Raw genomic sequence first — 15,073 nt, 5'->3', positions numbered from 1 at the left:
ATCTAATCATAAGGTCTTTTTCTTTGTCCCTGCTAAATGGATTGCTCCATACTGGGCTCCCTCTGCGTAAATCAGCTTGCACATGATGAGCTTTGCAGCAATGAAATTCGTTACCTTAACCACAAAAAACCAGAAACATTTGCTGTAACTGCTAGAACACTTTTGCACCTAATTTCAAAAAAAATGGTGGTTTCCTCTCTTCCTCCCCCCTCCTCCCCGCCTACTCCTAATTCCATGCTGACACCTTTCTAAAAGGCTGGGGTGAGCGGCTTTGAAAGAGCAGGGAAGGGGGGGTGGGGGAAGATATCAGATCTCCAGACAATGAAATAAAGCAGCTATCTCGCACATCCTGCAGCGCTCAGGCTGAGGTCATAAGTTAAACAGGACATCAGAATAGGTGATGTAATTTGCTTATTTAGGATCAGAACATTCAGTGAAGTGAAAGAGACAACCTATTTAAATTTGCAGATAATCCTATAATAAATGCAGGGCTGTTCAGTTGCAGAAGCTGCAGCTGGAGCCTAAAATTTTTTTCACCCTCCGCACTAATTTTTGCAGGGGATATAACTGCAATCATTTTTTCCTTGCAGGAAAGCCTTGAAACCTCACCTGAGGTCAGCGTCCCATTGCGTTAGGTATTGTTCAAACAGGGTCCCTGTCCTGGACAGCTTAAAGGCTGAAGGTTAAGTCAAACAGAGGGTGGGAAAGGAAAGAGAAGCCCAAGGGAGGCAAGGAGGTGGCACAGCCATACTATGCGACCCAGGTCCCCCAGCCCACTCCCTCCCTTGCATAAGAGCAAAACTTTGGACTCAAAATTGAGCTGAGCAGCAGTTACACTTTTTAAGTAAAGTACAGTTCAGCATTTCTGAAGATGGACAGGCCCTTCTGGCTCCAAATCTGTCTGCAGAGCCTCAAACCAGCAAGGATTTTACAGCAGAGTTACAAACCTCTAACTACAAGGTTCTTCTGTAACAGGAGTAATTTATCGGTGATCCTGTACAACACTGAACACAGTGTTTTCCCTTCAAACCTTCGTGACAAATACTTGCGAGATAAAGATTTAAAGCTAACAACTTGCACTGTTTATCTCCTCAGTTTATCACCATTCAAACCGTTATTTCACCCTGACAGTGCTGCACAGAGCGGCATTACTCACAACTGAGGGCTGCCAGCCCCTTGCCTGAATTTATCTTCTTCGACACAAGTGTTTTTTCACTGACAAGAAGCTGGCTAGGCCAGACACCATACCTTAGCCTAAGGAAGCACAATGCTGGGGACCCCAGGCTCACCGAGAAGGAGGGCATAAACCAAGAGGCATTGCACACGCTGCCAGGTCAGTAGATGCAGTCTATACTTGCTTCAGATGGATCTTCAGACGACACAGAAAAGCAAGATGGAAAAAACCAGGCCAGCCATACAGGTAATACCTGTTAAACATGTCTGTTTTCAAGAGTTTCCTTATGAGACGGGAATGGAGTTCATGTCTACCTGCTGTCCTACCCGGCCCTACCCGAGTGTCAAAGCAGGCACACATGCCCTATGCACGGACACAACAGCTGAGCGAGGGTGGCTGCGGCACCAGGAGGGGTGGGCGATAACCCCTCCTTAAATGGATGGACCTGTGAGAGGAACCAAATTTCAGCGCACCGCCCCCCCCCCCCCCCCCCCCAAAATTACCTAGCTGTCACGTGTTTGTATCCAGCACTGTAGCCATCCAGTAGGTCACCTTCTTTAGCAGGTTTGGGTTTTTTTCTTTCTTAAATGCAAGTTGTGTGTTAGAACTTCCTCCAAGTTGTCAAGAGCAGAGGATCACTGATTTTCCACTCGAGCACATTTGCTAGCTGGCCCTAAGGCTGCTTACAACAGCCCCTGACAACTCCACAAAGATCTTCCTGCATCGTGTAAGGGACCAATGTGCCAAATTTATCATGTAAGAATTCCCCCCAGCACGCATTTCATACCACCTCTTTCTGAAGGAGTCACTTTTGGATATCTGGAAAGAAGAAAAGCTGTATACAAGATATTCAAGCGTGTGCAGAGGTGACAGCCAAAAGACATTTGCATTTCAAACAGAGGGAATGGGCTTATTTCAAATATTTTAAGGTTGTGAAAATTAAGGACTTCTCGGGAGCTTTTTGCATGTCACCAAAAGACAGAACTCATCTTATTTTCACTCAGCCCTCCTAAAATGTTGCACTGAAGGCAACGCCGGGCCTGGCTAAAGCTACTGTGCACAGGTGACTTCTCCATGACCATCACTGAGTCCTTAAAATGCAGCAGAGACACATGCAATGAGAAGATCACACTTGGCAGGCCATAACCGACGCTACCAGCAGTAGTCTCCATTTCTGGAGCCTTTAAGCAGATCAACCAAGTCAAAGCCCAGCACAACTGAAAGCAGAAATGCCGAGAAGCCCATGGGTGAAATCCTCTGTGTGCTTGCTGCTCTAAGTCACACAGAGGTAACAGTATTTGCCATTGTTTTAACAAAATAGGGCTGTTTTTTGGCAGGGTTACAAAGCAAGCCCATTCTTTATATCTGCGAAAGAGAGACCATCCATCCCTGCTGAGGGAGCTGACAGAGGAAACATATTTTACAGCAATCTTGGGTACAACATTGAATTGGGACCTATTTTTACCATGTGCTCTGCACTACACGCATTAATTGTTACAGCAACAATATTTGCTGACATATTCACTCAAATCATTTACAGAATAGAAGCCCAAGAGACAAAACAAACCCTTGCTCCATGAGACAGAGAGAGTCAGGCAGGATGCCACATTGCTTCCTGTGACACACAGAAAACGCTTATCTACAATGGATGACCACAGCCGATAACCCATCCCCAGTGCGCTGGCAAGCACAACGGGGCTGGTCTTCACTGCCCGGCCCACAGGTCAGGCACTGGCCGGCCAAGCTCCACGAAGGCAAGGCAGGAGAGTGGCCCAGGTTATGAATCAGTATCAGCCAGCCTCCTCCTCCTCCTGCTGAGCATGTAAACAGCAGCATTTGGGTGTTTCTGGAGCCCTGGCCTGCACGCCACCATCGCTGCCCTGCTACAGGGACAGCCGAATCGGTCACCCGTTAGCAATTCACCAATTCACGTTCCTACAAGGAGGTTGCAGACCTCACAGCAGTTTGCAGGCCCTGAGGTCTGTAACCTGCTTAAAGACCAGAACAGGCAGGATGGAAGGCAGAGCTCAGCAGTTTTAAGTATCTAGCCTCCATCCTAATTAAGGCCAATTAGGTTTGCAGAGAATTAGGATGTTTTAGAAAGAACTTACAAATGAAGTGCGGATGTTTCTGTTGGCCACAGTGGCCCCAGAGCACCCTCTTAAAAGCAGAAATTTGCAGTTTTTGACACGGGCAGTCAATACTCCGCAGTTACGCAATATGAGCCTCCTCATCCTGCTGCCCACCGCTCATCCCCTCGCACACAGACCTGTGAGAGCTGTGGTGCTGAGCACTCCGCAGTAACTGCCTGGGCATCTGCTGGACATGTGCAGCTGTAAGAGCTTGGATTCTGCTCGAGAGCAACAGCAGCGTACTAGCAAAACGTGTAGTCTGTAGAGGACAGCTGAACACAATCAGCTCCAAAATGCCAAAGCCTTAAATGTAGGTAAATATATGATTCAGGACACAAGAGCAGTTTGACAAATAATAGCATCTTCCCATGCCTAGCAGTATAAAACATGCAGCTGTTCTACCACCACAATTTACAGGGAAGGCATTTCTCCTGAAAGTAAGCAAACACTTAGTATATATTCCTAGCCAGATTGATTACCTCTATTTATATTGTAAACTAAGACAGCATGTACTAAAAAGCCATATAGTTAAACAGTTCCAGACTCCAGATCATGGGCAAGTGGTCAGTTTTATATCATATGCTGCACAGTCTTCTGCATTTATTACAGAGTTTTCTGCAGCATGTTTTTTTGTGTGTGCTTATTCTTGTGGTATTTCAACAACCATCAGGAAGAACACTGCTATTTTATGGGATCTCAGGGAATCAGAGAATCCATAAGGTTTTTTAAAGTTTTTTTTAAAATAGTAAAAAGCCAGCACGCCACTACATAACAACAGCAATCTGTTCTCGGAACAATAAAACCGCAAGAATGAACACAGTATCTTATATCTGATTATATACATTTATCCTGAAGTAAGATCAGCCCATGTTATGTCGATCCAATCTGCACTGTGTTACGTCATTCTCCTCTTACAGACAACCTGCACAGCTGGACAACTCTCATTTTCCCTATAAGTTACAGATACAGTTTCAACAACCGACATCAGATATAAGCAGAGGTCTAGCAAATGCTCTCTGGTGTGCTTGCTCAGAAGTCATTGCTATTTCTACAACACTTGTGCAGTTCCAAAAAGCCAGGAGACCCCGCAAGCTCGACCACAAGGCACTGAGCCAGGCTTCACTGAAGTGTTCAGCTGGCTTGTTTATTCCTAAGAGAAAGCTCCTTTTCTAGCCAGATTTGCAGTTTCTTCTTTTTCTCTCTTTAAATACTGATAAGATGAGAGATGTTGGTTTATGTTACGGTTTTTGAAGGGATAAGTTTCAGCGTGTTACTGTAACACATACAAGAGTGAAATTGGAAGAGATGGAGATTGAGCTAACACAATTAAAATTTCTTCCTAACAACAATCCACAGATACCCACTGCCAAACACAATCTGGAGTCATCAACTAGCATGGACATGAATTAACCTAACAGCTACTGAAAAAAAGAAAAAAATAACAGTCCAAAAAAAAAATCCTCCTATTAAAGTAATTAAGTGTTATCAGAATCACAGAGCCATAATTAAACATGGTTTATAATTAAAACAGCATGTGTCCTAGACAGAGAACACAGCAACAAAGAGTCTATAACCATGATAGTCAATGCCAAAACACATGCCAAATATCAAAAATCAGAAAAACAGCAGTTTCTAGCAAAGCTGCAGATGCAGTGCCTCTGCTCTCCTGACTTAGTCATCAACACTTCTGACGGATGTTAGCACACTCAGAACTCCTCACAGCTTTGCAAGATGTTGCCAAAGTTCAAGCAGAAATCTTGGGAACCAAGTAGAATACACTCAGCGCAAGACCCAAAAAGCTGAAGCACTGCCTGCTGTGCATGAAACGGTGAGCGGGCATGAACTTAAACAAGCCTTGTCCTACCTGGCAACGGCTGAAGATATCTGCCAGGGATACTTGAACGTTGAAGTGCTTCAGAACCTGCAGGGCCTGTTCCTTTGCCTTTTCTGAGCAGTTCACAGAGAAACACCTTCCTTCTGCTACCTGGGACTGCAGCTTCAAAAGACAAGTCATAAACCAAAAAGACAATAAATGAGGCACTCTGTGCATCATGATCTGTGGGTTTTTTTCCTAATACACTCGGTTTAGTTTTAATTAAAAATAGTATTTGGAGTTAGTATGTGTTTACATTCTATATTTTCATCTAAGAAGCACAATGGGTAATGTGACAGGTAGCCACTGCTGCAATAGCTCAGAGACTACTGAAACACTGAAGAACTGCAGCATTTTATATGTGAAATGTGATTGTGCAAGTCCCCTTCAATTTACAATGTGGTGGTGCAGTGCTGACAGGGGTAGTAAGAAGAAACTGAATTCAGTCACAGCTTTCCCATGAGACCTGCCCGGATCACACACAGTATGCAAAAAGCACAATGATGGAGATGATGCCCAATGACAGTTTTACCACTTTAACCCTTCCAGTTTATACACCGTTTCACCCGGAGTTCACTGATGGCCAATAGACTTGCAGTGGTTGATGTGGTCAGCCCCTTATGTTTGTTCCACATTTACCAGAGAAATTTGTATCCAGGATCAAACACTGTGAAGTTCCAGACCCTCTTTATGAACATGATGAGTACTCACAGTGAGGTGGGATCAGCTACACAGAAGTAGAGAAGCCTAGCAGAGCCATCCCGTCTTCATGCAGGGCATACAAAGGGAACCAGACACTTCCCAGGACAGTATTGTACACTGGGAAGCAGTTATTTTCCTTTTGCAATTCCTACACAGTACTTTGAAGTTAAAACTTTGCCAAATAAGATTAAGCTGGATGCTGAATAACCTATTACCCAACTGTAGGCTCAAGGAACCACAGCCTGGATAAGAACTTGTAGTGTGGCACGGCTGCACTTGTCTCACTGTCTCACCATGAGAGGAGTTTTCTTCAATGCTCAGCTATTATGTAGGAACTCATCAACCTATATTCTGCAAATACTCTGACCAGCTACTGCTAGCTAGTCCTGAGCTTTTACATGGTAGTTTGTTACAAAGAATTACTGCACTCTGGCTCATGTATGCAATCCAGAGTAGGTTCACTGCTCCAAATGAATTTTTGGGCAGTAACAAAGTGCAAAGGACCTGCAACAGGCATCATAACATTGCAACCACTGCCATGACAGGTTCAGTGTATTTCCACCAACACTCATGTGCCATGAAGGGCTCTGAACATCTGGTGCTGAGAGTAAGGTTGGGTTTTGCTTTGGTTTTTATGTGTATCTATAGGAACACAACACCTCTACAGCTTCGACTGGGACCCACGTTTGGTGGCTTCCATTCTCTCCCTTCCAAGCTTGAAGGAACATCTTTTAAGTGTTGAAACTATGTCAGTGTGGAGCCAGTCAGTAAACAAGAATCTTTGTGATAAAAAGCATGGGAATTGAGCTGCCTTTCACCTGCCAGTAAGGCCAAACAGAAACACTTTGTTCTGGATTGCTTGGCTCGATTTCCACCCCCCGCCTCCAGTGGAGAGCAATCACTCTCCTCACTGATGCAGTACTGAGTATAAAAAAAAAATTCACCCCGAGCTTTGGTCATTCAGAACAGCAAACCTCTCAAGACCCTTAATGTAGTTTTTAGTGCAGAAAACATGAAAAAGCCAAGCCAGCTGTTGCATTCACATCTGACTTTTCCTCTTCTCTACACTGCACATCCCAGACCACGCAATGATACAATGCCAGAAAAATGCCAGAAGCTCTGAACACTTACAGTCTGATATGGGAGTCCAGAGGTTAAAATGACTCTTCCTTCCTGTCGGGCAATCTGGAAAAAACAGTAAAACCCCATAATTAACATGGACTGAAGTTACACTGGATTCAAGCTTTCCTTTCAGTCAAAGCAGAGAGAACATGAACCGGCAATAACAAGGCTTTCTCTCCAGTGTCGAGATATGCCAGGCCAAGGGTGTCCAGGTCCGGTTCAGCAATACGCTCGTGACAGCGATAGAGCTCAAGGTATCGCTCACTGACATGTCCCCTCCCTGCCAATACCCGCCTTGCCTCACATGTGCTGGAGCAAGCTACTTGTGCATCTGCACTGCAGATGGCCCAGGGAACTGATCCACCTTGAAATAATCCTACCAAAAACCTTTCTATCTTTTTTTTTTTCCCTTAACTCAGACTATTTCTATTTCACCAGTCTGGTTCACAAAGAAGCAAGCAGTTCTGCTTGCACAGCAGTGCACAAGAGAGACAGGAAAAAATAACGTAAGAAGGTAATTCCAGAAAAAATATATACCACTAAATGTGTCTGCAAACATTATAGACATGAACAGAACGATACTCACTCCACTCCTTAAAGCCAGGATGGTGTTACTCTCCCTGCAGCCCAAGAGCAGACATATAGAAATCATGCACCCTTTCCAGGCTGCAAGGAACATCTCCGTCAGAGTTTATCACCTCCTGACATGCAATCCTGCATGTTTATCTGAGCTCTCTTCCTTCAAGGGAAAGGTCTGTGCTGAATTATCAGGGGACTCATTACCCGCACTTCTGACCTTCACAACAGAATACGAGACACTTGCAAATAGTTGGGTGCCAAAAGGAGATACTAAATCTGGAACTGCAGTTCTTCACAAGGATGAAAGTGTGACTGATCCTTGTATGATTAAATGACATCCCTCCCTTCCACCCCTTCACCCTCTCCTGTAGGAAGGAAATAGTTTCATGGCCGTAGTGACAGAATGATTTTCATGTGAACCAGCACTTCAGCTCTGCTGGTGCTGACAAGATACTGGCACACTGAGGTAGGCACAAGGTTCTATCTCTTCTGTGGCTTGGATTCCACTGGAAGCCTTCATATTTTTCTGATTCCAGATGTGTGTCATGGAGGTCTCTCTTCTGCATCAGTTCCAGAAGCTGTCTCTGGATCGCTCTTTAACCCTGGCAGAAGGACACACTTGGCATCAGAGTCCTGCTGCACTTCCCAGACAGTCTGACACCACCAAGCACGGCCAGGGAACACAGAAAGAAACAAATCAAGACTTTTAAACTCTGTCTTGGACAGCTGTTCTCCTAAGACCCACTGGACCTATGGCAACATGAAACAAGGGGAAGAAGGCTCTGAAGGCACAAACTGCCCATGCAGCCAACTCAGCAACCACTTTTTTTTCCTGTCTTGATCTTTCAGGTAGCCACTTCCCTCCCTTTTTTGTGAAGTCAGTCTTTGGCTGCCAGTTCTGCACTGAGAAGGTGATTGGCAACATCTTCTAAAGCACATTCCTACAGGCAAAATTACCAGATTTCTTTCAAAATCAACCCTCTCTCTCAAGAAAGGAAAAAATCTCCAAGTACAGGAACCTTGAAGTGGCAGCAGAGACATGTCATGCTGCATGCAATCCCACTACACCCAGTCCGGGGTACTGAACAGCCCTGCCAACAAACCACCCTCATGGCACATGTGAGAGAAGTCCAGTAAGGCAACAGCAAATGTTCACCACAGTGATTTGCCGGCAAGGGAAAAGAGATGTGAAATTCCTTCAGACCCATGTGTGCTTCAGGGTAAGCCTGAGGATTTCACAGCTGGAACACTCCATTCTGACTTCCTGCATCCAGGGTTAATTAGTTCAAGCTTGATAAATCCCCTTATCTAAATGGCTCTGCAGAGACAGGCAAAGAACATCAAATAAAAAGGAGAAAAGCAATAACTCTTCCAGCATGTTTTTCCGCCTCTGGAACAACGACTGGAAGAAGCATGCAGAGCCAGAAAACCCATGTGATAGCACACATCTGACTGAAACCATGGAGGATGCATGCTGGAGAAAAGGGCACAATTTCTTCTTTTCCTCTGAAAGAAATAATGGAAGGCAACGCTGGGACCATCTGGGAGATGTGTGCTTGGAGAGGCAAATAAAAGGAAAAGAGTGACCAGAGCATTGGGGTGGGTGTCAGGGACTTGTGCTCCATCCCAAGTGCTGCAGAGAGGGCATTGGCCTCAGTTACACAATCTATTAAAAAGATAATATCAGCTTCCTCTGGAAAAGGCTTAGACCTTCTGGATAGAAAGAACTCCCCAGTAACTGGGTATTATTTAGCCCTTAACATGCCTGTCTGTTCACCCAGCTTTCATCTTGCAGAGATGAATGAACTCAAATGAATTACTATAAGAGAGACCTGGAAGGGCAACAACTGATGAGAGCGAGCAAAGAGAGGCCCTATGTTTCGAAGCCAGCACCAGCAGCAGAGTGATTCATGACGACCTAAAGGATCCTGAATTAAGGCCAAAGAAGATTTCAAAAAACAGCTGCACAAGGCTATAGATTTGTAACTTAAAATTTGCCAAGTCTGTGCATGACATGTTGGGCAATGCCAGATTTCCTTCAAGAGGCAAACTGCAGTACTCCCTTTGCAAGGTAGCAGTCCAGGAAAAGCTGTGACCCCCCTTGCAGTGGCAGAGGTGAAGCACTGATCCTGAGCCTAGGCCAGCAAGGTCCCAGTTCAGACAAAAAGGGAGTGGACAGGAAGCATCTGCTCCAGGATGCGTGCTGGAAAAGCACCCAGACAAGGCTCTACTAGAGAAGTGGATCACAAACCTCAATCCAACCCTGAAGCCTCCTACCTGTTACCTCAGACTCTTAGAAAGAACTTGATAGCTATGAACACACTCAGTCCAGTCCTGCAGTGTACTCGCTGTGCTGCTGGTATTTCAACCCTAAACTTCTCTTCAGCATTCCTGAAAACTACAACCTGTACAGAGTTACTGCATGGTTTCGTGATGTGGTCTTAAGTACCACACCAAAACCACTGCCAATTTTGTTTCCTAATGTAGACCTATTTGTGTCAAGGTCTCCCATGAAAGACGTTCTCCTCTTGCTGTCCAAACATCAAAAGCAGAGTCTTGATCTTAAAGGCAGAACAGTTCTTCATCCGTCCTCTGTGAATTTACACTGCAGACTGATGGGGAGGTAAAAAGACAAGCAAACATGAAGAACATCGTTTACATCAAAAATATGGAAAAAGACATTCAAAGCTGAGACAAGATCAGAGATTAGATTCCCCCATTACATGATGTTCTGCTTACTGCAGTATTAGAAATCCCCTTTGTGTCCCATGGCTCCAAACAAGTCCAGTGCAATTTAGATCCAGATGCACATTGCTCTAACTGGCTCCTGAGATCCATCCTGGATCAAGCCTGGCCCTCCTCTCCGACTCACTGGTTCACCTGGAGTTTTGGGGAAAGTAGGTGTAACCTTGAAAGGGAACATTCTACACCATGGGAGCTGCAGGAAGCCAGTTCTACCAGCCTTCTGGTTATTATCACACTTCAAAAGATAGTTTTTGCCTTGATAGGTTTGCCTTGGCATGCAAATTATTCTTAGAGATGAGGATAATTTTGAAGACCAAGAGCACAGTCCATTAAAAAAATAAAACCAACCAACGCACAACTCAGTGGAAGGGGCTCTGAGATTCCACCAAGCCTCTCCTTAAAAATTAGAGACCTAAGAAAGTATGAAAATTTTCTTATAAGTTTCTGCTCCATCCTGAAGCACAACACTGCAAGATCTGTTGTAGTCACTTCAGGCTGGTGAGTGATCCTTTAAGGTTAGTATGAGAAGCATCCCACTGCTCTACCCGATTCTGCAAAATTACAGAGAAAAGAGGAACACCCACTGAAACTTGCCTATCTCCTTCCAATTATCCACCTAGAAGGCATAAAAGATAGGTTTAAGATTCTCTGCAAGGAGAAGTTTGCAGAAGACAAGCTGGAAGACCTGGCTAGAAAACACAACAGGCATAGGAGGTGATTCAAGTAAAGAAAAATGTATCAGCTTGAAATAACATGTTGCTTATAGGAAAAAGGACCAATGCAAAGGGTGGCTGACTCCAGGAGTGGCACCTGCACACAGAAGGATGCTGCGTAAGACTGACCGAATCTCTGCGTTCTTTACCAGATGGAGGCATTCTTTTACCTTGGGATGGAGCCACGAGCCCCCGGTGAGGAACCCCCGGTGAGGAACGGCTGGATGCATACAGCCCTTCTCCCAAGAGAGGCCTCCCTGTTGTGCCACACAGGCAGCCAGGCTTGGGCCAGCCTGGGCCACCACCCAAAGCCCTCCAGAAGGGCCTCCTACCCGAGGTGCAGGACTGGAGCAGTGCTGCCAGGCAAGGACATGTTTCAGGGAAAGCATGTGGTGAATCCCCCCTGGCTCTCAATGCACAGGCTGCTAAAGTCAGGTAAAGGAGCTCATCTGGTCCAGCACATCTGGTACACATTTTATTCCCCAGCTGCATACCTGCTTTGCCAAACACTTGCATGCATAGTGCTACAGCAGCTGGGATATAAACGTAACACAGTGAAAATGTTACTGCCACCCCAGTGAATGAGAAGACTTGGGAAATGTGACACAGCACCCTTACTGGGGCACAGAGCTGCTCTTCCCAGACCGGCTGGTGCTCATGAACAGAGGGTAAAATGTTTTTGTAAGGATGGACTGTGAGCTCTTTGCCTTCAATAGGAGGACAGATTTAACCAGATAAATTTTCAGTATGAATTTCTACTATTTTTCCATTTTTAAAGATTTCCTGTGTCTGCACTTATGACAGGTAACTTTTAATCAGTCACTTCTCCAGTCAAGTCCGAATTAAATGGCACCATGAAATACACAGAATGCAAACTGGTGTCATCTTGCAGCATCTAAATATGGACAAATGAGGGGATACACTGACTCGTGGTGTCAGAGGTCCTGCTCTCACAGGCTGGCAGACCTGAGATTGCAGATCTGGGATGATAAACTCGCCATGACAACTGTTGGCCAAGATAAAACATTTAGCCAATAATAGCAGCACCACACAAAGCAGTACACAGGACACAGACTTCACATTCAGCCTGGGAACGGGGTTTCTCAAACCGATCACTGCCACATGCATTAGTCTAAAAGGAAAAATAAAAAAAAAATCCATAGCTGCCCAAACACAACCTACAAAGCTCTAAGATTTTTAAGTTTGATCCCAAATAATAAAGGGGTGAATGACAAGACTCATCTGCCTACCAACACTTGAAGTCGCTTTAACAAGCAACAGGAATGATAACAATAAGGAGCAAATGCCAGGTGATTCAGGAGTTCTTGACACAAGGAGATGTACACTATGATTGATAAATCATTTTAGTGAAATGACTTTAATGAAGACCAAACACTAATTCCGTACATACTTATGTGTTCCTGGTGACACTAGTTTTGAATCTGTGTTGTGCTAACACCCACACTGTCTACCCTGTATTCAGTGATGAGGATCCAAACCTTTCTCCTGGCCTTTGCAATAACAATTCCAAGTTTTTGGGCATAAGGGTGGTCAAGATTCAACTTCTACTAAATCAGGACTAGCCAGATATAAGGCAGGGTGGGAGGAGTCTATCTTTATCTTTGATTATCCAAGCACAGATCAAAGGCCTGCAATACAGTAACACTCCAAGGGCTTTTGATAGTGAAAGGATGTTTGTCCGGTCACCATAGAGAAAGCAATGTAAAACATCCTGTCCAGAGCACGATAAGGTATCAGGATGAGAAGCGGAGACGGGGCTCTGGGGGAGGCAGTGAGAACTAGTTTGTTTAAATGACTTGTGTAAGTTTGGCAGAGATGAGATATTAATTATTTCTGCAGAAGTTTGAGCCTGCCCAGGATTCAGGCCAAGCAGACATCTGAAGAGGAAACATCCTGTGCACCAGGCCGGGCGATCAGTGCACATTTGATAGCAACACACTGTGTGGGCTGGATATCTCCCTTTCTGGCATAGTAGAAATATGTCTGAAATGAAGAAGCATGTGTCTCTTCTCCGAGAAGCAGAGGGTCAAAGTTGTTATGTGAGTCCAGATCAATGTTCATTGTCCCCATGTATGTTAGAGATTCTTCCTTTTCCAAATGTTCCACTGCAAATTGTGGCTGATCACCTTTGAGTCATCTCACAAAGTGGTAGCCAGCTAGGATGCTATATGGCATTTTATTATGGAAATCTTCCATTTCATATTGAACAGCCATCTTTTGACTGTGGTTCTGCTCGACTGACCCAGGCACAAGGCAGGAAAATGACTTCCTTGTAAGCCCAAACTGAAGTCCATTAGAAACCTAAATAAATGTTGGGTTCCTTTCACTGATTTTTCTCTTGGTGTAAACACCCACTGCCTCCCCATCAAAGACACTTGAGACTGCAGGTCACATCTTTACACTCTGCTTGCATTCTCCTAATGACTTGAAATATCCCAGCTGTCAATGACAACACACAGACACAAGTAAGATTTGAGGTCACAGCACTCTGCTCACCTCCTCTCTCCTGGAACCGGAGAACCAAGCCCATACATTACTGTAGGGACCAGCTAACGCCAGCTGCCATGTGGCACAGCTTCTTGGACTGAACCAGAGACCTGGGTCTTAGCATGGGCACAGAAGGAAGCACGTGCTGAGCAGCTCCTGCCAAACCGCTGCCTTTTCGGTGTGACTAACCAGTGCGGTTATACAGTAAGCAGCAGGCCTTCCCCAAGGAGCGCAGTTGGGACCTGTAAACATACATGCACGCACGTGCGTGACTAACCTCAGCAGCTTTCCTGTGGTCATCCTCATTCTCCAGCATCCGGACATCCACACCAAGGCAGCGAAGATAGCGCCCGAGGCCTTGCAGCATGTTATCGCAGACCACACTGAACTCCTTTGGGGAGATGGGAGCAGCGGGACATGAGGTCTCCTTGGATCCTTCACATTGCTACAGAAAGGCAAGAGGTCCGTAAGCCGAACAGAAGGCTGATTTCCAGTACATTTGTGTTTTGCTTCTCTGCACTCACCCACCTTGGCAAATCCAGCCACCCCCCTCCACCTGTATTATAACTTCCCCCATGCTTTGCAACACCTCTAGCTCCTCCTTCATGTCCTTTCTACATCGCCCACCTACCACTTGGGCAGGAGGCAGCACAGATGGGGTTAACTCTGAATTAGCCGTTCATTCACTGGCCAGCTGGCCACCCAAACTGGGGATCTGCAGCTTTTCCCTGGAGAAATGCCAGCCTGGCCGTCTATGCTCTACACAGACATCCATTTTCACAAAGTCACAAACACACATCTCCAAGGCTGCTATTCCCCTACCAAATTAGACTGCAATTAATATACATGTGCCAAAGTTATGATGTGGGAAGGGAATCTGACAGAGGGAGACACAGGTAGACAAAGCAACCACGTCAGCTTCATTATCTTCAGAAGTTTAAAAATAGGCAGTGCCTGAATTTTGTTTATTTTATTTCAAATGGCTGCTGCTGGGGGAGTTCCTGCAGTTGGAGACTGTCGTTGGGAGGCTCCCAGAAGTACAATAGCTAAATTCATGGAGAAGGGAAGTCATTAAGGAACCTCCAACTTTCAGCTTTTGCCTCCAGGAACCTGAATCAGCTGGGATAACTGAGGGATGCAGCCACCACCTGTGCAGGGCTACACTGTCTTTGGAAGCAGACAGGTGCTGCAGTGTTGCAGGTTTGCTCTGCAGGAGCCAGCTCAGGCCTGGAACTGCTGTGGCACAGTGTGCAGGTACACGCGGGCTGACCACGAGAACAACTCAGATCTGAGAGCTCCATCCGTGCCATGCTGCACCTCCCAGAAGCTGGCACGTGCACTCAAAGCTCTGCAGCACTGGGTAGGCTGGACTGTCACCAGCTCCTCCAAGGACCTGGGTGGGTGCAGCTGTGCCCCGAGACATCAGACTGCTGTGATAAGGGATCAAGCTGACCCTTCAGTGCTGAAGTACTTGGAAGACACTAACCCTGTGCTGCTGCTTCTGTTCAAACAGATGTAAAGGAGC

General features: G+C 45.6%; 1 protein-coding gene across 4 annotated transcripts in view; it reads right to left on the bottom strand.

The window, feature by feature from the left end:
- Positions 1-15,073, bottom strand: part of EXD3 (exonuclease 3'-5' domain containing 3) — a 290,758-nt gene that overhangs the window by 126,448 nt on the left and 149,237 nt on the right. For all 4 annotated transcript variants that reach the window (XM_040606942.1, XM_040606943.1, XM_040606939.1 and 1 more), the window contains exons 18-20: positions 13,826-13,993; positions 7,013-7,066; positions 5,171-5,302 (exon numbers count right to left, since the gene is read on the bottom strand). In XM_040606942.1, the coding sequence (XP_040462876.1) occupies positions 5,171-5,302; positions 7,013-7,066; positions 13,826-13,993 (354 nt within the window). The remainder of the gene's footprint in view (positions 1-5,170; positions 5,303-7,012; positions 7,067-13,825; positions 13,994-15,073) is intronic.

The sequence above is a fragment of the Falco naumanni genome, chromosome 9 (assembly GCF_017639655.2).
Source record: "Falco naumanni isolate bFalNau1 chromosome 9, bFalNau1.pat, whole genome shotgun sequence".
Classification (NCBI taxonomy): domain Eukaryota; kingdom Metazoa; phylum Chordata; class Aves; order Falconiformes; family Falconidae; genus Falco; species Falco naumanni.
The sequence above is the reverse complement of the archived record's forward strand: the minus strand, read 5'-3'. Positions and strand labels throughout refer to the sequence as shown.